This window comes from Anopheles funestus, chromosome 3RL (genome assembly GCF_943734845.2).
Source record: "Anopheles funestus chromosome 3RL, idAnoFuneDA-416_04, whole genome shotgun sequence".
Lineage (NCBI taxonomy): Eukaryota > Metazoa > Arthropoda > Insecta > Diptera > Culicidae > Anopheles > Anopheles funestus.
Window position 1 is genome coordinate 78,560,590 of NC_064599.1, and position 24,982 is coordinate 78,585,571.

At 43.1% G+C, this 24,982-nt stretch overlaps 3 protein-coding genes across 3 annotated transcripts; 1 reads left to right on the top strand and 2 right to left on the bottom strand.

Moving 5' to 3' along the window:
- Positions 1 to 15,590: 15,590 nt before the first annotated feature.
- LOC125767421 (uncharacterized) lies at positions 15,591 to 19,945 on the bottom strand. The gene is made up of 7 exons (XM_049433975.1): positions 19,813 to 19,945; positions 19,592 to 19,754; positions 18,755 to 19,530; positions 18,329 to 18,683; positions 17,299 to 17,463; positions 16,476 to 17,236; positions 15,591 to 16,400 (listed from the first exon to the last, which is right to left on the bottom strand). Exons 1-7 carry the CDS (start codon positions 19,826 to 19,828, stop codon positions 16,042 to 16,044), a joined length of 2,595 nt encoding a protein of 864 aa, XP_049289932.1. The 5' UTR covers positions 19,829 to 19,945; the 3' UTR covers positions 15,591 to 16,041.
- An 88-nt stretch (positions 19,946 to 20,033) lies between these two features.
- On the bottom strand, positions 20,034 to 24,521 carry LOC125767408 (uncharacterized). The gene is made up of 4 exons (XM_049433957.1): positions 24,422 to 24,521; positions 21,265 to 21,433; positions 20,428 to 21,200; positions 20,034 to 20,365 (listed from the first exon to the last, which is right to left on the bottom strand). The coding sequence occupies exons 1-4, from the start codon at positions 24,465 to 24,467 to the stop codon at positions 20,061 to 20,063; spliced, it is 1,293 nt and encodes a 430-aa protein (XP_049289914.1). The 5' UTR covers positions 24,468 to 24,521; the 3' UTR covers positions 20,034 to 20,060.
- On the top strand, positions 21,808 to 24,900 carry LOC125767396 (uncharacterized). The gene is made up of 2 exons (XM_049433931.1): positions 21,808 to 23,910; positions 23,973 to 24,900. Exons 1-2 carry the CDS (start codon positions 21,847 to 21,849, stop codon positions 24,117 to 24,119), a joined length of 2,211 nt encoding a protein of 736 aa, XP_049289888.1. The 5' UTR covers positions 21,808 to 21,846; the 3' UTR covers positions 24,120 to 24,900.
- Positions 24,901 to 24,982: the final 82 nt, after the last annotated feature.

Below are 24,982 nucleotides of genomic sequence, written 5' to 3' on the forward strand. Positions count from 1 at the left end.
TACCTTCAAAGGTCCCGGTGTGGTTTTGTTCGCCACCGTACGGTTAGTGTCGGTTGGTTTCGTTAATTTTTTGGAACAGAACTTCCATCCCGTTTGAGATAAGATGGGTGTAATTACCGTGTAATGGTGCTAATTAAATGTTCACCCAGTGTCCATCGTACCGTGGGGAGGTAAACCCCCCGCCAAAAGAATGTTCGACGAAATGTTTCTTTTTCCTTTTGGCAATGGTTTTTACCACGATGAGTGCACTAAGCAAAAACAAAAAAAATGGACACCATTTTTGTGACACCTTGACATGCCAGCCCGTAAATAGTCGCGTTTCCGTAGAAACACCAACGCTGCACGTTGGTTCGGAAATGGGATATTGGTGTGACATCAGTTTGGGTTTTTGTCTTCTTCTCTTTCTCGGTGCTAAAACAGCGAAGCGGAAAGCAAATTGATTGGTTTTGTGCGCAGACAAGAAGCGAAAGTGTCCGTGAAAACAAGCACTCCTAACCGTTTCGCTGTCAACCATTTATATTTAATTTTGTGCAATATTTCTTACCCCCGTGCTTGTTTGGCCTCCTTTGGCCGGCTCTCTTAATGCTTAACTCGTCACCGAACGGCACGCAAATGATCATTCCGATCGCAAATGTAACTATTTTAACTGTCATAACAACGCCTGTCAATGGGATCCAATGGGCCACTAAACCCGTGCGCTACTCATACCGAAAAAAAGTAACAAATGTGCAAAAAACCAACATCCTCAAGCTGTCACAAATGTCAACCGGTGAGTGTGCGCGTTTAAACGGTCCACTGTAACGCGTCTGTCATCGCGGAAGTTTACCTTTTAGTAAATCGTTTAAGACATGCTCTTGTATTCGTGTGTGTGTGTGCGTGAGTGTGTTGAAAAGTAAAAATAAATAACCCGACCGAAACTCTTTTTTGCTTCGCCCCTTTTCTTGTTCTACTGCAGAGAGTTGTGGAGTGGTATTTAAAATTAATTTTAAAAACATTTTTTAAAAAACATGACTCTCACACTACTAACTTGACAGCTCGAACCGCCTTCGAAGGTAAGCGGGGTTTTGTTTGACGTTTTTTTATCGCTTCATCTTCACGATGCAAATGAAGCAAGCAAGAAAATAAAACCCCTTCGAAAGCGAAAGGAGTAGCTCCACCTCTTTCGGAAGCTGCAACCAATCCTCGGTGGGGGTAGTTGCTTGTGCTCGAGCTAAAAACGCGCACCCTCGCGAACGAGTAGCTGAACCAGTTAAAAACGTGCAGTACGGTGTACGGGGGATGCTCCTTCGTACCGTGTCTTCATCCCTCAATGACGACGGTTGGACGACGTGTCGACGACATTTATGTTTACATATTTGAAGAAATATATATCGCACCGGGGTGCAAGGGTGTAGAACGCCTCCACACGAACGTGTTCTTCCACACATGGCACGCGTCTGCAGCACGTAGAAGGGACCGAATCGTTCATCATCGAGGGAAGATGGGTGAGTCTTTTTTTAGATGGCATGCGTACTTTGTTGGGTTAAAAAAGCCGGTTCCTCGAGTGGAGACAACTGCAAAGGGTATTAAGAACGCTCGTTGATAAATCAAAGTAATTTAATTTGCATGTTTAATTCGCTTGTTTCTTTGGTGATGCATTTGTTGTTTTATGTTCATATTAAGGTACAGTAGGCAGATTTTACTCTTTCCTAGAAGATTTCTTAATTTCAAAAGAGAATTGTTCCCTTTTTTTAATTTTTATTTTCCAAAGAACTGGAACCATTCCATCACCGTCCCGATTGGTTTGCTTAAAAATAGCTCCCCCGTTACGGTGCAAACGGGAAATCCCCAATGTTCGCGTTTGGGGTTAATGGAATGAAACACCAACACGCTGTGTCCCCGAAGAGTGCATTAACTTCCCCTACTGCCATGATGCACTGTTCCGTACGAGGCATGTTTTTATCTACCATGTAAGGGGGTTTTATTTTAAGTTGTGTAGTGAAACAAAAAACCTGCACCACGGGCATCGGTTACTACGGCAGCGCTACTACCCGGGCGATGAAATGTGGGATGCATTTCTCAAGCCTCGTAAGTTGAACGACACACACCGAGACCGAGAAGGTCCGTTTATTTCCCATTCTGGCTGGGTGACGAGGAACGTATCGTTAGAGAAGAGTTTCGATTGTCTAAAGAGTGCTTCCTTGGTATGCCTGTGCGTGACACGCACAAGAGGACCCTCGGTTTTGGGGAACTCTTGCCCAGAAGAGTGTGCGTAAAAAATTGCCTTTTATTCCGATATTATGTAAATACGCGCGACCACATATATTATTTACAGAGGCTAGTGTAGCGTTCGGGGGCTTGTGTAGCGCATAAGAAACCAAAAAAAAAAACATCTCCTCACAAAACAACAAGGGTGATGGATATTGAAATAAATACAAGCATTCCTTACTTGGTTTTGTGAAGATGCGCGTTGGTGGATGCGAAAGCAACATTCCAACCGTTGAAATCGGATAAAGATGATTTTTTGTTGCCGCTGCTTGCTTGCTCGCTTGCTGGCCGTGCTTTAATGCTTTACGATTTTGGGAGCGATGAAGGCGATGTGGCGTCTTTTTCGATGGAATTCGGTGGAGCATACCACCGAGCGGACTGTGGTATGCGTGTAGTAGCGATAATTTGTAGCTGTTATGATCGCCCGCTTACGATAGCTCAAATAATCGAGCAATCATGATAAGTATCGAGCACATTAGCCACTTGGGTGAATGTAGTTCCTTCCTGGCGTTATGATTCAATTTGTAAATCACAGCGATGGCTTTTAGCGATGTTTTTTTTTATATGAATTAGTGCCATGAAGTACTGTAATGAAGTGACCGAGAACAAGTTTATTAGGTAGAATTGGGAGTTATATCTATTAATTGTTTTTTCCAGCTTGGCAAAACAGTACAAGTATTTCAATTTCAAAGCATCTTAATATTCATAATTATTTCCATCTAATTGTTTCCATCTAAATCATTGCAGACTTGTGTTTAACAATGATTCATATTTCATTTTTAATATTATGTTAATAGCCGACGGCCATACTCATTTAGCTCATACTCCATCCTACTTTCACATTTCAACCCCTTTTTTATTTACCCCTTTTCTTAGCTCATCTCTTGCAAAATGGCTGACGTTCCATAAATAACCGAGCACTGCCACACTTTAACCCCTTTATTTCGGTACCTTTATAGACATTGCCAGTTCCCCTCTGCTTCCAGTGCAGTAGCATCTCATCTAACCACCAATAACGTGTCCCTTACTCATTACCCCCTATTCGAACTGACGATGTACCTAAGAAGATTGCTTCGTTTTTTTGTCTTTTACGACCAACCGAAAGGGGTAGCATAGACCGAAAAAAAGTGACATAAAAAACTGCTCAAAGCACTAAAAAAACGAGGAAGCCATTTTTTAGCATCGACTTTTTTCCATAACGTCAACTTTTTTATGATCTGCTCTCGTGTAAGCCGCGCGTGTACCAATGTTTAAAAAAACGCATTTCAGGGCGCCTCCCTCCTGGTGACGTGACCAGGATTTCGCTCACAACATGCTCACGGGTCATCCGATACCGGGTGGGTAGTATCGGAGCAGTACAATAAAAAAAAGAACATGATGCTGAAGTCGTAAAAAAAACAAACAAACAGTTCTTTATGATGTCAATTTTAGCATATTGAACAGAAGATCACTTTCAGCGTAATAAAACGTGTCGATTGCATTTTTTGGTACATTTGTTTTTTTTTACTTAATGTATACTACCGTTCGTCCCACTTTCGTCCCATGAGTTATGACTGTTGTTTCGAAAAATTCGACGAAAAATCGATCTTTAAAAACGGTACCTTTAGCCCTCAATGACCGTACCGTTTACGGTTGTACGGTAAAGAAACCAAAGTCACAGGTAGGTCACACACTGTCTATGAATTTTTGGACCCGAACGAGGTAGCAAAGTTAATATGATGGCCCCTTTTGCTTCACTACCAATCTGGAGCGATTGGTACACATACACCCAACCAGAAAGGGACACCGTAAGGGACAAATAAAACAATTTGCTCAATATTCTGCAACCTTCTACAGTGAAAGTGATGACCTCCTGGCTGCGGGCGGCACTCCTAACGGTACCGATCGATTCGATCGAAGCATTATGGTAAAACAAAAAACGCAGCATGGAACAATTAGCATGAGGAGCAAATTATGTTACCGTTTTTTACGACCGCTACGGGCGTACGTCCCTGGCCTTGGACGGTGATGGTGAAAGTTGTGCGAAAAGTTTGCCAAAAAGCACTGAGGAAAGGTTCATCCAGACAGGCTTCATCGTAACTGCTTACGTAAAATGAGGAAAAGTCAGTCCTAGTGCTGTTGGCAACATCGGACATCGTGGTATGTATGATCCTTCCGGATCACCTTGGAAGTGCAATGAGGAATGTGCTCTGATTGTTTTATTACAGCTTTTTGGGATGATCACCTACCAGTGATTGACATGCGTGCAATCGTCTGATCGCTCTGCAGCCTGTTTATGCAGTGTCGTTGTCTTTTTGGAGGCCTGTTCACCAAAAGAATATGTGCAGTGTAGTAAAAAAAAGTAATTTTCTTGCAGCTAGGCTATATGAAATAAATCTTCCCAGAATGGTTCCATGTCAACTGTTTGAGGAAAAATGGATATTTTTTATGATGTGCCAATCTGGAACAGGCAGTCAGTACGTGTCTAATTTCCTTGGTACCTATTGTCTACGGTTGGAGATTTGCTATGTTCTTCAAGACAGCAATGACAGCTTGTCGAAAAACACAACACTTGGTATTCGATCAATTTTAGAATATATTTTATTCAGATACTCCACGATCATCAACTTTTCCATTAGAATATTTTTTAATGTCAGTAATAGAGTTGTGCAAAGTGAGTAAGAGTGAGATAGTGAGTTGAAACGTTGTATTGAACGAGTTTCGTTCACTGACCACGAGGAGATTTAGCGACACCCTGGTGAGTCGAGTTGCAAAAAGACTTTGCTAAGCTAAATTATAGGTAAATAAATTTGGCTACATTACTCAAAAAAAGGTAAGGCTATAGCCTTATGAAATTTTCAATTTTTTTTAATTTTTTTAATTTTTTTTTAATTTTTCATTCGTTTTTTTGTTTAAAGCATTGTTTGAGTGAACAGAATCTCATTGCAACCAATTGGCATTAAAATAAATCAATTTAAATTTTTTTGCAAAATTTCTCAAAAAAATGGCAAGGGGTACCCCTTATGAAATTTTCGAGTTGAAAATTTTTTGAAATTTTTTTTCTCATTTTTTACACTTTTTTTAATTTAAAGCATTATTTGAGTGAAAAGAAACTCATTGCAACCAATTGGCATTAAAATAAATCAATTTAATTTTTTTTGCAAAATTTCTTAAAAAAATGGCAAGGGGTACCCCTTATGAAATTTTCGAGTTGAAAATTTTTTGAAAATTTTTTTCTCATTTTTTATTCATTTTTTAATTTAGTGCATTATTTGAGTGAAAAGAAGCTTATTGCAACAAATTTCCATTAAAATATATCACATTTATAAATTTTGCTAAATTCTTGCAAAAATGAGGAAAATTTTACATTTTCACAAACAAGGTAAGGAACTTGGTTCCTCGAATAACTTCTGGCACAGACATCTGAGGGCATGGCCGTCCAAGAAGAAAATGTAGCCATTGGTGCCGTCTATCGACCACAGGTTGAAGATTGGCGATCCGTTGGATACCGACCGAGTTATAGGCAAAAGTTGGTGCAAAAATGAGGAAAATTTTACATTTTCACAAACAAGGTAAGGAACTTGGTTCCTCGAATAACTTCTGGCACAGACATCTGAGGGCATGGCCGTCCAAGAAGAAAATGTAGCCATTGGTGCCATCTATCTACCATAGGTTAAAGATTGGCGATCCGTTGGATACCGACCGAGTTATAGGCAAATTTGTTGCAAAAATGAGCCTTATGAAATTTTCAAATTTTTAGATTTTTTACATTTTTTTATTATTTTTTACCCCTTTTTTTCGTTTAAAGCATTATTTGAGTGAAAAGAAACTCATTGCAACCAATTGGCATTAAATTAAATCAATTTAATTTTTTTTGCAAAATTTCTCAAAAAAATGGCAAGGGGTACCCCTTATGAAATTTTCGAGTTGAAAATTTTTTTAAATTTTTTTCTCATTTTTTACACTTTTTTTAATTTAAAGCATTATTTGAGTGAAAAGAAACTTATTCCAACCAATTGGCATTAAAATAAATCAATTTATAATTTTTTTCAAAAATACTCATAAAAAGCTAGCTTTCAAATTTTTTGTTTTTTTGTTAGTTTTTATTCTTTTTTGTATTTAAAGACTCCTGATTTTCAATTTCCCGAATAATTTGTCATTTTAGTACGTTTTCCTTACCTTGGGGAGGGCTTATTGAATTTTCGTAAACTGTTTTTTTAAACCGTTCCCACAAAGCTTACCAGATCAGGCTCTTCAGATGATCGTTCCTCAACACGAATGTTTTTCCGAGGATCGTACGCACGTTGAACATCATGCTGTACAATAGTTCGTCCTTGTTATTTTGTCGCCTTTTCTTTCAACTTTTCACCACGTAGCAAAACATTTATTAAAACCCTTTCTTTTCTATTTCTCTCAGCAAACGATCATTTAACCCTCCACTTAACATCGATCATAAAATGGTACAAACATTTCATCGATCCTTCTTCGGAAGGGTTCGCCGTTCGCACGCCACTTCAAATCTAACGAATAATTTGTTCTCAATTGACAACAGAAACAGCTCGAGCTAACAATCACTCATAACCCCATACTTGAAGCTGTGGCCACACCTTGCCAGAATTGCCAAGTGGTGCGGGTGTGCTCCGGTCTGTGGTTTGTTGTTGAAGGATTGGGATCCCTCGCTAAAAGAGGTTTCCGAAATAACGCACAAACCAACAAACAAAAACCTGCACCAAAAACCAGCTGGAAGAGCAGGGTAACAGGGAGAATTTTCTGTCGAGCGTATCGTTCCACTTGCGAAGGGTTAGAGAAGTACTTAACGTCGGTACGAAACCAAGCGACCGAATCCATCAACTGTCAAACAAAACGTCACTCGACAGACAAAAACGGGGTCATCCTTAAGGGTCCCGGTTTGCCCGTCATCTGGCTTTCGTCTTCCGCACTCACACACCGAACGGGGTAAAGCATACCGAAAACCCCAGTATGGTATGGTGTTTCTCGTCATGGTATGGACTTTGTCCTCGGCAGGAAAATCAAACGCTAAGCAAGCAAACAGCCTGCCAATTAGTGGCGCCCGGTATGAAATCGATCCCGTGGTCCAAAAACCGTACGGAATCGATTAATCATCCCGTCCCGGTTGGTGGTTGAAAGCTTCCGGGGTTTCGTTCGCTCGTACCGCAGCCTCAAAGTTCGGACGCTCATTAGATGCTGTCCAAAGCCGGGCTGCAGATGGATGATGGGTAGCTGTGTAGCTTAATCGTATTTGCATAGGGCACATGTGTGTTTGTACCGAGCCAAATGTCTTGACAGTTTGGCGCATAATCTCACATTCATCCATCCATCGTCTCTAATCTAACGAGCATCCGGTCGTGATGACGTCGGATTGGGAAGTAATTTGATGATAATAATGTCATCCAAGTTGTGGCTCTTTGTCTCCTATATCCCAACAAACTGTGGAGGTGGAAGTGGACGTATGATAAATATTTGTATTTCGACCCTACGACTCCTGGCGGGATGCTTGACCATGTACAATCAAAAGGCATCAAACAGACAAAAGTGTGCTGATGAAAGTACGGTATGACATTCGATTACAAGTTACCCATTTTTCTCACACAATCACTCACGATAGGCAATTACTTTCGTCGGTCATTTATGCTTTGTTGGGTTACGTAGTACAAATGTATTGTGACTCTACAGAAATGCTTGGTTAACAAGGATGAAGCGACTTACTTTACTTTTTATCTAAACATATGTCTCTTTCCTTATTTGCTACCGCAAGAAACAAATCGTTACTACCATTCTACGGTAAGCCTATATTTAGTTGCATCGTTTTTCTCCCGGATTGCGCTTCAACACATCTCACTAGGTAATGTTAGTTTTTTTTTCTTGCTTCTGCGTCCCCTTTTACATGTTTAACGTAAACCGCATACCAGCTTCACTCGAGATTAGTTTTTGGAGGTTATAAATCATGACCGATTCTTTTTTTATCATCCATCCGTGGCAGAACGATCGCAGGACAGGCACAACCGAAGATGTCGACAACGCCTGCCTTACCATTGTTGGTCGGTGTGATCTTGCAGATGAGATGAAGAGGGAAACATTTATCTTTCGTTCCTCTCGAGGGATTTTTCCTGGCATGCGGTATCCTTTTTTGTAGGGGCCCGCTCGGTAAGGCTTTAGGAAGGAGTTTAGCATCGAAGTTGTCAAATTAACTCACTTCCTTGAGTTTTTTAGTTGCATAAAGCGATGAGATACCGGAATGGTGTATTTGGTAGAGGAAATTGCTTTTTTCTCGCTCTTAAAATAGGAGTTTAAGGAAGTGAGCATAATTAAAAGGATTTACTGTAGAGATTATTTTTAAAAAGCCGTCAAGTTTGTTCAACTATCCTCAAGTCGTAATCGTTATGTCCACGGAATCGATATCGATAGTTGGTTTTTTAATGAGACTCTTTCGTTTGGAGGATATCGTCAGATTCGCATGTCTTGTTTATCGGACATTAAACCAAAAATTGAGTAGAATTACGTGTGCTTAAAATATTTTGTTTTTATATTTGATGACATTGTAAGCAGTTTATACTTTTTTTGATAAGATATAAAATAGACCACTGACAAGACAACGCAAAATAGATTTCCCTGTCGTTCGAAACAACTGGCTGAAGATCGCCAAAAAATAACAAAAAACCACTCTGATAGCCCGCACACACTCCGACGTCACAAGCATTAACGTTAAAAAATCGCACTTGCGACACATCCAATCTAAACGACTTCATCATCATGTCATCCTTCCTCCCCCCCTTTCACATTAGAACAGTTTTTGCACAGTCCACTATCGATTTCTACCGAATCAGTGAAAGTGACAACACTTTAGTACAACCCTCTGGTTGGGTTCAGACGCCTAGCCATTCGATTATCGGACCCGGAAAGACAGCGGCCACACACAAAAAAAAAACAATGAAGTTCTTCACACTTTCACTACCCGTCAGTAATGTTTGCCGCTATCAGAGGGTTTGATAAATGGCTCACTCTTGACGGAATGTTCTGCTGAAATATGAGGTTGTGCGAAAAGAAGAGATCGTACTCGTTTTTGAGGGTGACTTGGGTTGGTCAGATTGGATAAGCATAGAAAAAACAGTCTTTTGGTTGGGGGTTGAAACAAAAAAGAAAAACGGATCCTATGTGCTTAACAATAATAACGAAAAAATAACTATCCTAACCTAACAAATGGTAAGCGTCTGATTTGCCGAGTTCCGAGCAATGGTGGACAGCGGTCCGTTGTGTCCTAAATCGTTGTCGTTAGAGATGGATTGAGGACTAAATTTCCTTCAGCATTAACTAAGGAAGGAAATGTATCTGTGGCAACACTTTTTTGCGTCGTAACTACTCAAGAATGTAAAAAAATGAAACCATGAGTGTCCAAGCGTTTTTTTTACTAAATAAAAAACCAAACACAACAAACTCGAAAGTTACGGAGGAAACCCCACAGGAAGGAAATCCTTTTTGGTTGGTAAAAAAAAACAATGGCAGCTACATGTGACCAGGTTCGGGGAGAGTCTGTTCTAAACGACAACTTTCACACTTTAGCTTGAAACCCCGCAATGGTCTGGAGTAGGTTCACTCACTCCTCCGCCAGCAACGCGCTAATCGAGTGTAAGTGTCAATGCCACGAGACAACTTCATGGACGCGCGGAGTACATACCGTTCCCGTTAACAGCTACGGGTTTCACCATATCTTAATCCTTTTTCTGTTCCGAAGGTTTTTACCAAGTCCAACCATTGGATCCGTGAACGGTTGAAGGTGTGCTTCTGTGGCTTCTAAACCTTTCGGGCAAGGCGACACTTCGGCTAATCGGCTTTGCTGGTTGCGTTCGAGCTCCGGTTCCTTGCCCTAGCCTGAAACAAAGCAAACCGAACCGCTAACTAACGGCTTTAGTCTCTGCCTACCTCTATCGACCGGCATCGAAACCCTTCAACCGTGGTCGGTTCAAAATCCGACTCACCACCCAGAGTCCCAAGAAACCGTGAAGCAGAGAAACCATGTTGCAGTGACTCACATAAGAACGGTCACGCTGGCACACGGTAGCGGGTCGTTAAAAGAAAAAAAGGATTATACGACCCGCGCCTTGTATTGTTTTGCCGGCTCAACGTACCCCGAGAGATAGGGATTGGATTCGATTCTCGAAGCAATTGAGGCCATCCGGTGGCCGTAAGAACTGGCCCGACCAGACCGGACCAGAGATCCCGGACGATCCCAAACTCTGGTGGGTCTTCTGTCGGTAAGCAGATCTATTTGTTTTGGAAATTGCAAGGAAAACAGTTCACTTTTCATCGCTCTGAAGCCCAGCACTAAGCGCGGCTTATCCGCAGCTTCGTCTCAGCATTCAGCATCCCAAACAAAAAGGTGCCGCACGTTCGCAACCAACATCAAACACACACACACACAGCTCACGCGAGCTAAAAATGTTGCTGGAAAGGTGTGAGATATCACACCAACATAAACCATTTTGTCGACACCTGACCTGCCGCGGTACCTTGGTGAATGTATAAACCTTTGCCCACGTGGTGGACTTAAGATATTGATCTCCAGTTTTTTTTGTGTGTGCATGTGGAGGACTTGGACATCTTCTTTGTGACGTACGGGTGAGTTTGTGCTCCTTCCGTCCAGTGGATTTGTCTTTCATGTGCAACCGACCGCAAGGAATCTGGGAAGGTGATTGTAGGGTGTATTGAGTTTTGCATAAGCTCCGGCCGCACGGTTTCCACGAACATGAATATTCAGAACCATGTCATCCATGCGCAACGGTTTCCAATGTCTCGAAAATTTTTTCCGTTTTTTTTTTCTTTCGAGCTCGGTGTGATTTTTTTAAACGGGCCAATCTTTGAAAAAGGATCTCTCTTGTGGTACGCACTCCCTACTCAACCATTCATCCCAAGGCGAATAATAATTGTCCCTTTTAAGCTAAGCGACATACATACGGCACGGTTTAGGCGACATACATACGGTACCTCGCGGAAAGGATATGCCGCGCTTCCAAACTTCAAACCCAACCAGAGGTCAGCTATTCGAAGTACGGGCGTTAGAACAAAAAGGTCGCGACGTAACTGGAGAAGGCTTCCGCTCGATAATGGCGACAGAGCCCAAAAAACGCGCGACACAAACAGCCGCACCAGCAGCATATTGGGCGAATGTGACTAATCTTCCGCACTTCAAGAGCGGATGTTTTGCCCGGTACCCTTGCCGGTCCAAGGACTTGTCGAACGGAAGATTGTTTTAGTTGTCGGGTTAGTGTACCAATGCTTTTTTCGTTTCCTATTTTCCGTCTACAAATAGTTCTGCTTTATGGTGTTCCGCGCGCCAAAGACACACATTCTCCGACACTTTGGCGTTTCCGCCGTGTGCCTCGGGAGACCAATTTCGAGCTGATTATGATGCCACTTCCGGCAGGTTGCAATGTGTTTTGGGAGGATGTGTTTCGTTCCACTGTGCGAAGGATTGTGTTTTTTATGTTTTCTCTTGTAACATGGTTGTTTTGTCGCCTTCCGGATATGTTTTGTGCTCGGTTATCGGTGAGCATAAATTAATGGGTGAGTTTCACGCGTTTCAAACCAATGCTGAATTTGTAAGCCTTTGTAAGAGTGCTAGAGAGACTACAACAAAATGGTTCTTTGATACAGATGTATTTCTACCTACTACTCCTTATACAGTGTCATCTTAACCTGAAAATCCCCTCTAAAAACCTGTCCAAATGGGATGCATTGTTAAATACGCTTGTTTTGTAGCACAATGATTGATTAGTTGACTTCCTTTTGCACCGCCACCGTGTGTTATGACAGACACATGTTTCGTGGCAAAACTAAAAACAGTTCGTCATTGTGGAAAACGGAAATTCCATAGCGCCGGCTGATCATCATTTTCCAATCTCTCCTTCACTGCGGCGATCTGCATCGATGGAAATTGTTTCCGTTAGTGGAAAACAATCCATTAAACCGTAAAGATATAATCATTCCTCTGTTTATGAATGTTCATGTAGTGTTATAATGATTTTTAATTAAATCTGTTAAAAAAATTCACCCAACAAGAGTCTTTTGAAGCGGAAAAAAGCGAGCAACCACATGAAACCATTTCGTTCACTTGTCACCCAGATGTTTCCGCAGAGGACAAACCTCATCTGCATCCTAACGTATCCTCCAAAAAGTGATTAAATAGTTAATTAAAACGAAATAAGTCTTTTTCCAGCTTTTCTTTATGCTTTCCTTTTTGGTCGGCATGGCGGCTTTTTAAGAAGCGTAGACAAGTGGTGCCAACCTTCCGTACGCAGAAAAATGGAATGTCCTGTTACGGAAGCACTAGGAAAATCCCAAATTTTTGAAACATTTGCTTCTCGCTCCAGTAAAAATAGCAACGATCTGATTGTATTGGGTATGGCTTTTTATGGACATATCATAACACCACATCCTGCCTAGTTCCCAGGGAAAATGCAGACGCAACACGAAAGGAAAAGTACATTACACGCTCTGATAGGCGGCTGACAAACACGTCCCAATCGGGCAACCGGGCGTTCGATGGCCTCGGGGTAAAATGACGGACGACGGTTGGGTTATTTTCGAACAGTCCGAACATGGAAATCGTGTGTTCGTCGTATAGGATCTGAACCATGAAGTAGCCAGCCTGTTGCAAGGTTCCCACGCCACCCGTTACCATGACTGCCTGGTTACAACCAGATTATCGGCGTCCCTGTAACGATACGGCTTCGATGCCGTCGGCGTGAAGTGTCATCTTCTGCACACCCGAACATTTTGTTAGCTGCGAGAGAGAAAATGAGTTCGAACAAACTGAAGAAAAAAAAAAGGATACGATAGCAGATTTTCCCCGACTCCGGTATGGACCAAGTCTCCCCTTAGGGAAGCTCATCATAGCCAAACACCCGCGCAAGGGGCGAGAGAATAAGCATCGGGCTGATCTTACCCCCCCGACACTTAAGATCACGAAAGATCTTAAGATCCCCGACACTGTTCGTCATTCATCACGCGTACACATTGCGTTTGATCACCCCCCATACACACACAAAAGCATGGCCACGACGTATTTCAAATTCAATTATCTGCACCGTTGAGAAGGATTCGAGTTGATGGTGAGTAATGTCTTCGATAAACGGATCTAATTGACGACCTTTCAGCGACGTACCCGCATTTGGGGCGTTTAATGGAGAAGCTTCGCAGTTGCGAAGGTGAAGGTTGTTGTAGTTTGATTTCTATTCCTGGGCCAAAATAGGTTTGTGTCACATGTTTTTGCTGGTTCCAAGTAAAACCAAGCCAGGAACAGGAAATTACGGACATGGTGCAAAGAATTTTACAACTGCTTCCCGTTGAAAGATAACTTCCTGGACGAGTGGATGTGTTTTATTCAGAATTAGCATTGTTGAGGGAGAATAGTCTTGAATTGATGCTATTGGTGTCATAAGTAATAGGGTCTTTCGTATCGTTGAATGATTTTTGAAACATTCCAAATTTATTCTTCCAAAATTCCAAATTCAAAATTGATCAACTTCGTCAACTGTTGTTGATAAGATTAAATTCTTGATATGCAATAATCCAGTTTCATACTAAAAACATCTTGTTGAAGGTGATACTGTCCATCATTCTCAACAAAACTCCATTCGTCACGGCTCGAGTTGTTCGTTCCTAAATCTCAAGCATCCTCCATCCCGGTGACATTCAACACCGGTTAGGCATGCGCTCCTCATCGCAAATGAAAGGGAAAACCTTCAAAGAATAAAGCACTTTTATCGCAACCCAGCACACATCCTTCTACACAGCACAAAAGGCAAAATCAATAAAAGTGATCATCAATTTTTCGTTCGATCGACCAAAGGAAGGATGAGTGTTATCCTTTCACACATTTTTTCGCCTTCGCCAACGTTACCGAATGGGAGGAAAACTAAAACATCTGCCTGATTCTTACGGGTTCCTTTTCGGGGACCGAGACGTCCTTCGAGGCGCTAGATCATGACTCTTCCTTATGCCGGGTTACGTCTGCATCCTTTCATGCCCTCACAGTGTCAGGGTGTCAGTTTCTCGCTTATCCTCGCCTTGTTTTTCTCTCTCTCTTCCTCCCTCGCACACACAACACCGTACATAATAAATCATTAACTCTTCCAAGAAACCCGATCGCGATCCTTTTTTTCCGATAGTGCGATTTGGCCATTTTCTCTTGGACCGAAGTTCGTTCGTGCGATCGATCGATCGCTTGTGGTTTGGTAATTAATTATCCACTGCTCGAAACCACTTCAGCAAGAGCCTCAGTCTCAGGACACATTATGAGAACGAACAGAAGAGAGATCTTGATCGCAAACAGATGAAACTCATCATTGCGTGGCTAATTTTTTATTGCGTTCCTTTAGCCTTTTCCAGGCGGTACTTCTCCAAGGAAAAAAAGTGTTAGGTTTCTTACTATATCTTTTTTTCATGAGACGACTCAAATGTGTCGTTTCGTCAGTTGCATACGTAAAGGCAGAAAAATCTAAGCCGAAAGACATTCGGGAAGTGATACTCGACGTTCATGCCGCTTTTTTCAGGTCGTTCGGCAGTTCTTCATGCAGGAAACGTATGGCTGACGGTTTACCGTGATGAAATGATAATTTATGATGCCAAAAAAGAGTAACGGAAAGTTCCATCTGTGATTTTAAATTAACTTGTTTCTTGTGACGCATATTTCGCTCCAGTAACGTTTCTTGAAATACGCAAACGAGGTTTAAGTTATGCCGGAAGATACTTTTACGTTCCATGGCATACCGAATTGGACTATAAAACTGGTTGCGTATGGTTACCCGACGTCTAGAGAATGCGTGTTTTTGTACATCCTTTTCTTTGTTTGCTAGCCCTTTCGTATCATTACGGTCAGCGGGAGCCCTTATCCTTTCGCATTGAGGCCAAGGAAATCAGCATGCTGCTGGAATGTCTGCAGTCGAAAAGCACAACTGTACAAGCAGCTTGTCCAGTGTGCCGATTTGGGATCGATAATCGGTAATAATGTCCCATTCTTTTCATGGAATCCGTTTTATACTCGTTGTCCATTGTGCAATATGGCCGACCAGACCCTGGCTAGTGTCCTGCTGTTACGCATCCCGGATGGACGTATTGTATATGTTTGAAAGCGAAACGAAAAATAAAAATGTTCGGAAGGGTTTATCGAAGGGTCAATTTTAACCTTCGCCAGCTTGCGTAACTCATTCTGATGGACACAACCCTTACCCGACTGGAGAGCCTATGCATGGCGCACACACACAGATAAACACACATTGATCCGGAAAAACTGTCCCAACAATCAATGGAATGAATAGGAAGAAAAAACGAACCTTTTTGTTTTGTTTGTTCGGTCAGTACGTGTGCAACTGGTCAGTATGTACTCGGCCTACCACTTTCCGTTTGCTGTTTCATCCGTGTTTAGCCTTTTTTTTAACGGTAAGGGTCAGAATTTTTCCATTCCGGACACCCCACTGTGGACGTCCGAAGGATTGGAATAGCCATTAAAAAGGACGCTCCTACAATGGGTTGGTCCAAATTTTAGGTTAGCAACAATGCGCAAGAGTTGCACATTTTCTGGTCGGATTGAAGGGATTTGTTTGCTTTGCTGAATGTGTTCCCAAAAAATAGCCCTTTTCAATTTTTTGGCCATGATTTATGTTAACAAAATGGATGCATGTGCCTTATTCGGAAATGCTTTGGAATTGTTATTTTGGAAACAGTTTTTGGTCCCCTGCTTGGTGGAAGTTGTGGAAGAAAAAAACTTATTTACGGACTAGATAACATAAGAGTGTCCCTTTATTGCTTATGAATGTCCATGTCGCTCATGCACGGCTGCTCGGCTACACCGGCATCAACGAAATCCTGATAAGGTATCAAATCTTCGTACGGTTCCACATCTGCCATGCTATCTCTAACCTGCTCAACCTCCCGGAACACTCGCAGCAAGTTTTCACCCGCTAGCTTGCGTAAATCTTCGCGTGTCCAGGGTGTAAAAGTGGTCCCATTTTTGAACATCCCATCGGCCAGCATGTCGAACAGATCGGGATACTTGGACACGTCGTCCAGAAACATGGGCACACTATCAACTCCATCAAAGTCTCCACCGAGTCCGATATGGTCCGGTCCGGTGATGCCTTTAATGTAGTTAAGATGTTCTGCAAAGGAAGACAAGGTGTCCCGTTAAAGGTCGTGATTGAGCTGCCTTTGGAAACAAAAAATAATCCCTTTACCGATAACATTATCGATCGAACTTCCACCGATGAAACCTGTGTAAAAGTTCACCATGATGATACCGTTGTTTTGGACGAGCTGCTTCAAAACGTCGTCCTGCACGTTTCGGTGGTGTCCGAATACGGAGTACGACGAAGAGTGGCTAAAGATGACCGGTGACTTCGTGTGCTCCAGCACCTCCACCATAACGCCGTGGCTGACGTGCGACACGTCGATCAGCATACCGAGTCGGTTCATCTCCCACAGAACGTTCCTTCCCCAGTCGGTAACGTTACGCAGGTTCGCTTCCGGCTGAGCGTCTATCGGTGAAGCATCGGCCCAAGGTGTATTGCAGGAGTGTGTTAGCGTCATGTACCGCACACCCAGCTCGTAGTACATCCGCAACACCGCTAGCCGGGAATCCATCGAATGACCGCCCTCGACCGCGATCAGTGAACCAATCTTACGCTCCTGGAAGGCCGCCATAATTCCTTCCGTCGATGTAACGTACTTCATGTGGTCAGAGTACTTGCGCACCATGCGCTTAATCACATCAATCTGCTCCAATGTGCGTTCCACCGCATCTTTGTACTGGTTGCCACAACTGACGTAGGCCACCCAGAACTGAGCACCAACCTTGCCTGCCTTCAGGCGCGGAATGTCCGTATGGCTGTTTGTTGCCGGTCCCCAAATGGGATGCTGCTTCAGGTCGGTGTTAAGCTCAAATTTGTTGATCTGATTCCGCTCGTAGTTGTACAAATTCCATGGCAAATCGTTGTGTCTAGAAACATGCGAATGATTTTTTTAATTATTCACGAGTTTTACAGGAAGTACACTACTAACCCATCAATCAATGGAACTTCGTCCAGTACTGTCCTTCCGAAAAATTGATTAACTTGCGGCACAACACTGTTGTCGGAGTCACTGTTGGTGGCGATTGGAACCGCTATAGCCACGGCTAGGACAGCAAACAGTATCAAAACACCCATTGTTAAGGTTTTTTTGTACGCCATAACTGGAAAGTTTGGTTATAAAAATGAAATTAAGATGTTAATACCGTTCCTGATGGGAAGTGATTCTATTTCATTTCTGTTTGTTAATTTGCTAGACTCCCACTAATTTGCATACTTGTCTCCCACTACAACGTGATATCATAATGCATCAATTTTCCATCATGACACAGCATTTCTAACACACAATCACAACTGTTTCCTTTAGAATGTTCTACATTTTACAGCGTTCACGTAAATCTACCATTCCAAAACAAATTATACAGAAACAAAACTAATAGAGCACTTTTCTACATCAAACTAACAATAACTTATCGTTTTCTGCCAATAAATCCACCATAAAACACACGCTATGACGCAATCTAAACACAACCCTTAATTTGTCGCCTACACGCTAATTACCTTTGTCTAGACAAGACATCTTTTCCTCAACAAACTTGTGCGCGTCAGTAAAATACCGATGCACGCAACGGTCCAGCCACTACTAAACCTGCTTAGTAGTGCGCCGTAATGTTTTACCCCGATCAGCTGTGTTTGCGTGTTCCCTTTCCAATGTCTCAGCGCTGATATGATAATAGTCGTAAAACGATTACCTTGCCAAGAGTATCGCTCTATCATCATTCATCTCGTACCGTTTCGCACAATGCTAAAGAGACAGAAGAGGCGCCCGGGAACGGTATCTTGTCGATTAAGACGATCGGGTTGTAAAGCGATACGGCATGACAATTGATTGTCAGGCAAAAGGGATATATTGGAATAGACGGAAAATACTTCTTATCACAGTGACGCAAAAAGATAACGCTGTTTCGTTTCGTTGGCATTTATTTACATGCTTAAAGTTGTTCTTCGCATGAACCTATAAGTTCTTGTGCATATCCATGTCCGTCATACACGGTTGATCGGCTACATTGGCTCGTTCAAACTCTTCGAAGGGAATCAAATCTTCAAACGGTTCTTCGTCGGCCAAACCGTCCCGAATGCGTTCTACTTCCCTGAAAACTCGCAACAGATTCAACCCTGCAAGCTTCTGCAGATCTTCCCTAGTCCATGGTTCGAACTTTTCTCCCGTACGCAGCACACCATTTGCCAGCATGTCAAACAGGTCCGGATATTTGGATACATCTTCCAGACCTTCCGGTGTAACAGTCACTCCGTTATAGTCACCTCCCAGCCCGATATGATCGACGCCGGTAATCGTTCGAATGTGGTTCAGGTGTTCTAGATGGATCGTACAAAAAGAAGAGACTCATTACAAAGGCACCTTGCGCGCACACGCTCCCTTCACTCACTGATAACATCGTCGATGGTATTTCCCCCGACAAACAGTGGATAGAAGTTGACCATGACAATTCCTTTCTTCCTGCCGAGTTCCCACAAAATGTCATCCTGCACGTTACGATGATGCTCGAAGACGGCATGGGCAGACGAGTGGCTGAAGATAACTGGCGCACGACTGTGTTGTAGTACGTCCCTCATTACACCATAGCTGACGTGTGATATGTCGATCATCATACCGAGACGGTTCATTTCCCATATCACATGGCGTCCCCAGGCGGACAGGTTGTTAAGCTGGGACGGTGCTGGCGGTGGTGTCACATCATCTACCGGCGATGCATCGGCCCAGGGAGTGTTACAGGAGTGCGTCAGTGTCATGTACCGTACACCGAGCTCGTAAAACAACCGCAACACTGCCAACCGGGAATCGATCGAATGGCCACCTTCAACGGCAATCAAAGAGGCTAACTTTTTCTCCCGGAAAGCTTCCATAATACCGTCCGCGGAATCGGCATACTTGAAATCGTTCGGGTACTTCTTGATGAGGCGTTTAGTAACGTCAATCTGCTCCAAAGTGCGTGCGACCGCATCCTTGTATTGCGTGTCGGCGCACCGGATGTACGCTACCCAAAACTGTGCGCCAAGCTTTCCCTGGCGCAATCGGGGAAGATCCGTATGAGTTCTGTTTTCCGCTGACCAGGCGGGATGTTCCTTGAGATTTGAGTCAAGGTTAAAGTGATTGATTAAGTTCCGCTCCACAAGATATATGCTGAACGGAAGATCATTATGTCTGCGAATGAAAGCGTTGATTGGTTGACAAATTCACACACCGAATGTTGTTATAACATTACCCATCTATGAGTGGCACTTCATCGAGTACTTCTCGACCGGAGAACTTCTTCGGAGTGGGTGCGTCATCATACGAGTTGACGACAGCGATCGGTACCACTATGGCACAGATCGTTATCACTAGCGCAATCACACATGCAGTGAGCAGCTTTTTGTTGCTTAAAACTATCGTCCAGTGATTATAATCATTCGATAGGCAAAGAATCAAATTCACGATACTTACTTGTTTGGAAAAACATCCTCACGGGCGATCTTAACCTTGCCGCATTGAGCGTTCTACTGAAGCGTACAATAGACTAGCATGCCTACGACTTACGCTCCTGCACGATTGACATGGATTAGATAGGGACACAGCTGATACTGAAAAATGTTTTATTACCAACGCAAATGATAAGACACCTGTCGATGATGATAATTGCCGGTTGTAAACAAATCGTAATCAGTTTTAAAAACATAAGAACTATCTTTATTTCAATCCAACATATCTTCCAATCCGTCATCTTCGAGCGGTTGCTCGTGAGAGAGTTCTTGCTTTACCTGCTCTACTTCGTGAAATACGCGCAGAAAGTTTAATCCGGCCAGTTTCTTGAGCTCGTTCTTCGTCCACGGGTGGAATGTCTCGCCATCGGTGTACTTCCCATGTGTAAGAGCGTTGAACAAGTGTGAGAACTTGGAGACATCCTCTAGCCCATCGATTGCACTATCAAACCCGTCGAAACCACTACCAATACCGATATGGTCCGGTCCAATAACTTCCCTCAGATAATTAAGGTGTTCTGTGGGACATTGGGTGGATTATCAAATTACTGTACCGTGCTCTAAATATTCATGTACTTACCAAGCACATTGTCTATGGTGCATCCTCCAAGAAGTTTAGGATCGAAGCTTATCATAATGATTCCTCTTTGAGTAGCTAACGGTATCAGTACGTCTTCCCTCACGTTAAGATGATGTTTGTTGATTGCGAATGCTCCCGCATTGCTGAAGATCACTGGAGCTTTACTGTATCGCAACACATCCAAGGCCGCACCATAGCTGGCATAAGAAAGGTCCACAATCATACCTAAGCGATTCATTTCCCACACTACCAGTTGACCCCACAGGGAAAGATCATGCCGCATATCAGCGGTTCCGATGTCCTCCAGATCAACAATTGAAGAATCAACCCAGCTGCAGCAGTTTCGTTCCGAAGCCAGCGACATGCACCTTACGCCGAGTGCATGCAGTGTTCTCAACAGTCCCAGCTTCATGTTGATGGAATGTCCACCCTTTACAGCGAGCAGTGACGCAATTTTTGCTTGCCTGATTGCCGACTCCAGCTCAGCAACTGATGTCACAAGTGAAAGGTCCTGCCCATGCCTTGCAATCAACCGTTTAAGAGTATCTATTTGTTCAAACACGCTTTGAACTGCATCGAAAGAAGATTCAGTGCAGTTTAATCCAGCATACCACATTTGTCCATTAACGCGTCCTGCTCTGAGACGAATTAAATCCGTACGGGAGGTATTTATCTTGCTCCAAACCATGTGACGCTGTAGATCCCAGTGCAGATCAAACTCTCGTAGATTATTTTTTTCAGTCTTTGCTATATTCATAGCTAGCTGGTTGTGTCTTTTTTGGAGAAAAATAGTGATAAAATAGCATGCACTAACTGAATGTTCTTAACTCCACTTACCCAACAATCAGTATTTGCTCATCGTGTTCATAATTTTCCCAATTAGTCTTGCCGGCGCCCAAGAGTTCCTCATCGACTTTCCCTACATAGTAGCTTTTTCCAATGAATATCAGAAATGCAATGATTGCGATTATGAGTCCTATCCAACGCACAAACGAAGTGGAAGAATCTGAAATAAAACATAATCGGACAATGAGCATCAACAGTCTTTTTAAATAATCCACATGAAACGTTTCCCTATGCAACATTTCAAATGAAATGTTTCATGAATTGTTTCATGAAATAGGCCCGCACAATGGGATTTGGTGGGCGGATATCAAACCATCTTTAAAAAGGAGATAAATAATTTTTTTTACGATAAAGCTGAAAATCTTGTTAAGAATTAATGATCACAAGGTTTTTTTTTAGTTTAATTTAAAAATAGAAGGATTAAAAAAAATTACAATAATTGCGAAAATTGTTTTGACAATGCGCCAACATTTTCGAACTTATGTTCGAAAGTAAAGTAAACATTTAGTTTGTTTACATTTTGTGAAGGGTTTTGTTGTACTGAAGCAACACGTTGCTTTCGCTTTTACCAAAATGTGCGATTCTATAAATTTATCGCTAAAATTTAATCCCAAACTAGAACCAGCCTTTACTGCGCCTCAGTCCTGTTCCGTGTGGCCAAAGGAAATTGAACGAAGTGCTTGGCATGTGTTACCTGGTGTGCCGGCCGTTTGTCGCTTACAGGATGGACGCAGCTTTCTTTGGCGAATATATTCCCATTTGGATCGCAATTCAGCGCACAGGGAAGCATACTTTGGACATCACACGGTAGAGCTAGTAAAAGAATCGACTGATCGAGCCAATTCGAATGACGACAATACTCTAGTGGCGATAAGTCCAATCCACGTACCGGTGGAAGAATTCAGCGAGGTGACTATCGATGTGTGGTTGGATTGCTCCTGCTTAAAGGTAGATCTACTGCTGACGAAAGATTGCCTGATTGAAACGATACGTACGTTCCTTGCGGGAACATTCTTCTGTGAAGGTTCTCGACTCGATTTCCGGTTTCTTCGCGAGCGAAGCATGGGAATATGTGCGGCATACGTAAAAGAAACGCGTGGTGTATCTCTGTACGGTGAAATCGACTGCAGCTCAATAATCACCATCAACCAATTACATTTCCATTCGGACACTATTGTACCAAAGCAGCTGGGAGGAATCGACAGGGCAAGAGAACAGTTGGAAGTAACACTAACAGAAGGTCGCTCTCTTCTAGTGCATGGTCCGAGTGGGACAGGAAAGTACAGTCTGGTAAAAGCTGTTGCGATAGAAAAAAATCTTCCACTGTTCGAAATACGTGGATTACACTTCCTTCGTTCACTGCCAGGAGAAACCGAAGCAGAACTGCGCAAAACCTTTGTTCGATTGCAACGTTTCGAGGAGCTGATCGACGAAGCCAAGCCCGTTATTTTGCTGGTCAAAGACATTGATACCATTTGTCCTAAAGTTGGTTTGAAAAAGGGCGAGGAGTTTGTTAACGTTGCACGGATAGCGTCCCAGTTTGTATCGCTTGTGGATCAGTACAAAGAATCGTCGGAAAACGTTATTATCATCGGAACAACTTCGAGTATAGAAAGTATGGATACGCGTCTGCGTAGACCAGGACGATTAGATAAAGAAATTACCCTGGGATACCCATCGAAAGAACAGCGGATCGATACATTAAGGAGTTTCAACACGGCAACCCGATTATCGCTTCCCGAAAAACAATTGGAAAGCATTGGGCAGCGGACGGCAGGTTACGTTGGAGCGGAACTGCAACTTCTTTACAACAATCTCGTTCGAGAGATCGATAAAAAGCATCTTCCATTCGACGACGCACTAACAGCGGTACAGCGAAAACATCGCCCGAGCAGCCTTCGGAACGCGACAGGGCTTGTGGCAGCTAATGATGCTTCGTTAACTCTCGATTTCTTCGGCGGAATGGATGATCTCAAAGCATTGCTTAGACTGTGCATAGTGGAACAACTTGCAAATCCAGCCCGCTTCCATCGTCTCGGTATACACCCGCTGCGGGGCATTCTACTGTATGGACCACCGGGTTGTGCGAAAACGACACTCGCCAAATGTTTAGCCGCGGAAACAGGCATGACATTCCTGTCCCTATCGGCAGCGGAAGTTTACTCACCATATGTTGGCGATGCGGAGAAGCTTATCACACGCGTGTTCAATGAGGCACGAACAAATGCGCCGGCGGTGGTGTTTTTGGATGAAATCGATTCTCTTGTGGGCAATCGCGGTACGACGGGCATGAAGGGTGGCTCAAGTGCTGTAAATATGGGTGTCCTTTCAACCCTGCTGATGGAAATGGATGGCATTGGGCAAGCGGAACAAGTGGCGAGTTCGTTGAGCGAGGATGCAAAGCGCGTCATTGTTATAGCGGCTACCAACCGGCCAGATATGGTCGATGATGCATTATTGCGTCCCGGGCGACTGACCAAATTGATCCACATACCAGCTCCAGAAGGAAAGGCACGCTTAGCTATACTACGAAAGTTAGCCAATCGAGTACCGTTTGCTGAGGATGTTGATTTGGAAATTATCGCTCAACAGACGGACCTATTCTCTGGTGCTGATCTGCAAAATCTTTGCACACAGGTAATGCTTAGAAGGGTTCGGTTTAAGGTGGTTACGAACTAAATGTTTTCCTATCATTTTAGGCCGCACTGAATGCAGCAACGGAAGATTTAAATGCTACGATCGTTACAATGTCACATGTGTTGTGTGCACTGAAAGACGTACGACCGTCGTTAACGAAGGAACAGATCGAATGGTACCACAATTATGCCGCAAATCAACATCGGTAGTCTTCAAAGATGGCGCAAAATGGGCAAAATCGCAATATAAACTACAGTTGTAAAGGAATGCCATCCGCCCACGCGTAATGCATTGAGTCATTCATCCAGCGACCTTACGTTAGGTAGTTAATTTTGTTCTTATCTTTGACAAATCTAGAATTTTCCCTCTTACAAAGAATGATCAAGAATCACACATCAAACAAATGTTCCGGTGTAGATACAGAAAGTTGTAATGCAAATTGATGGACGATAAACAGAAGGAAAGCAACCATTTCCGATAAGATTCACTATCGGTACCTGTGCATATTTACCATTTTCTTCCGCTCGACGTTCGACAGGTTGCCGGTGGATCGCCATCTGGCAAACGGTAGGGCACAGTAAAACAAAGCAAATGATGCGCTTCTCGCCGTATGATATCGCGCCGGTCCAATGTCGGCTGCCGGTTGTTGAAAAATAACTCCCTACACGGGTGTCTCTGTGACGCTGGGGAAACACGACGCGAATGTAAGGAAACACCTTTTTATCGTACTTGGAATCGAACGCTCTGGAGACACAGGCTAGCCAGATGGTTCGTACTGTTTGTATGCGTGCGGAACATGCGGCACCAGTACTAGTTAACGGTTCCGATAAGAACTTCCGATCGATTATCGTCTTTACTGTTCGTCGTGGAGATGATAAGACTGTCAGGGTAGTTAGTTGAGCGTGCACGAGCTGTGAGTTACCTTGGTTTAGTTTTGGTGTTTTTAATTTTAAATATTAGAAGCTCAACTCGCGCTATCATGAATCGTAAGTCTGTCTTGTCTTGTCGGTTAGCTACATTGCTGCATAAGGAAACTTCGGATCCACTTCCCCTCTGACACATTCGGAAAATA

Bases quoted from the DNA above. Each gene is read 5' to 3' on its own strand.
- LOC125767396 (XM_049433931.1), top strand. From the start codon at position 21,847: ATGTGCGATTCTATAAATTTATCGCTAAAATTTAATCCCAAACTAGAA. The intron at 23,911-23,972 runs GTAATGCTTAGA...CTATCATTTTAG, and splicing joins TGCAAAATCTTTGCACACAG to GCCGCACTGAATGCAGCAAC.
- LOC125767421 (XM_049433975.1), bottom strand. The intron at 17,464-18,328 runs CTTATAGGTTCA...TCCAGTTATGGC, and splicing joins GACATGGATATGCACAAGAA to GTACAAAAAAACCTTAACAA. The intron at 16,401-16,475 runs GTAAAGGGATTA...CTTCCTTTGCAG, and splicing joins TTCGATCGATAATGTTATCG to AACATCTTAACTACATTAAA.
- LOC125767408 (XM_049433957.1), bottom strand. From the start codon at position 24,467: ATGGCGATCCACCGGCAACCTGTCGAACGTCGAGCGGAAGAAAATG. The intron at 21,434-24,421 runs GTAAATATGCAC...GTTTTATTTCAG, and splicing joins ACGTCGAGCGGAAGAAAATG to ATTCTTCCACTTCGTTTGTG. The intron at 20,366-20,427 runs GTAAGTACATGA...AATGTCCCACAG, and splicing joins CACCATAGACAATGTGCTTG to AACACCTTAATTATCTGAGG.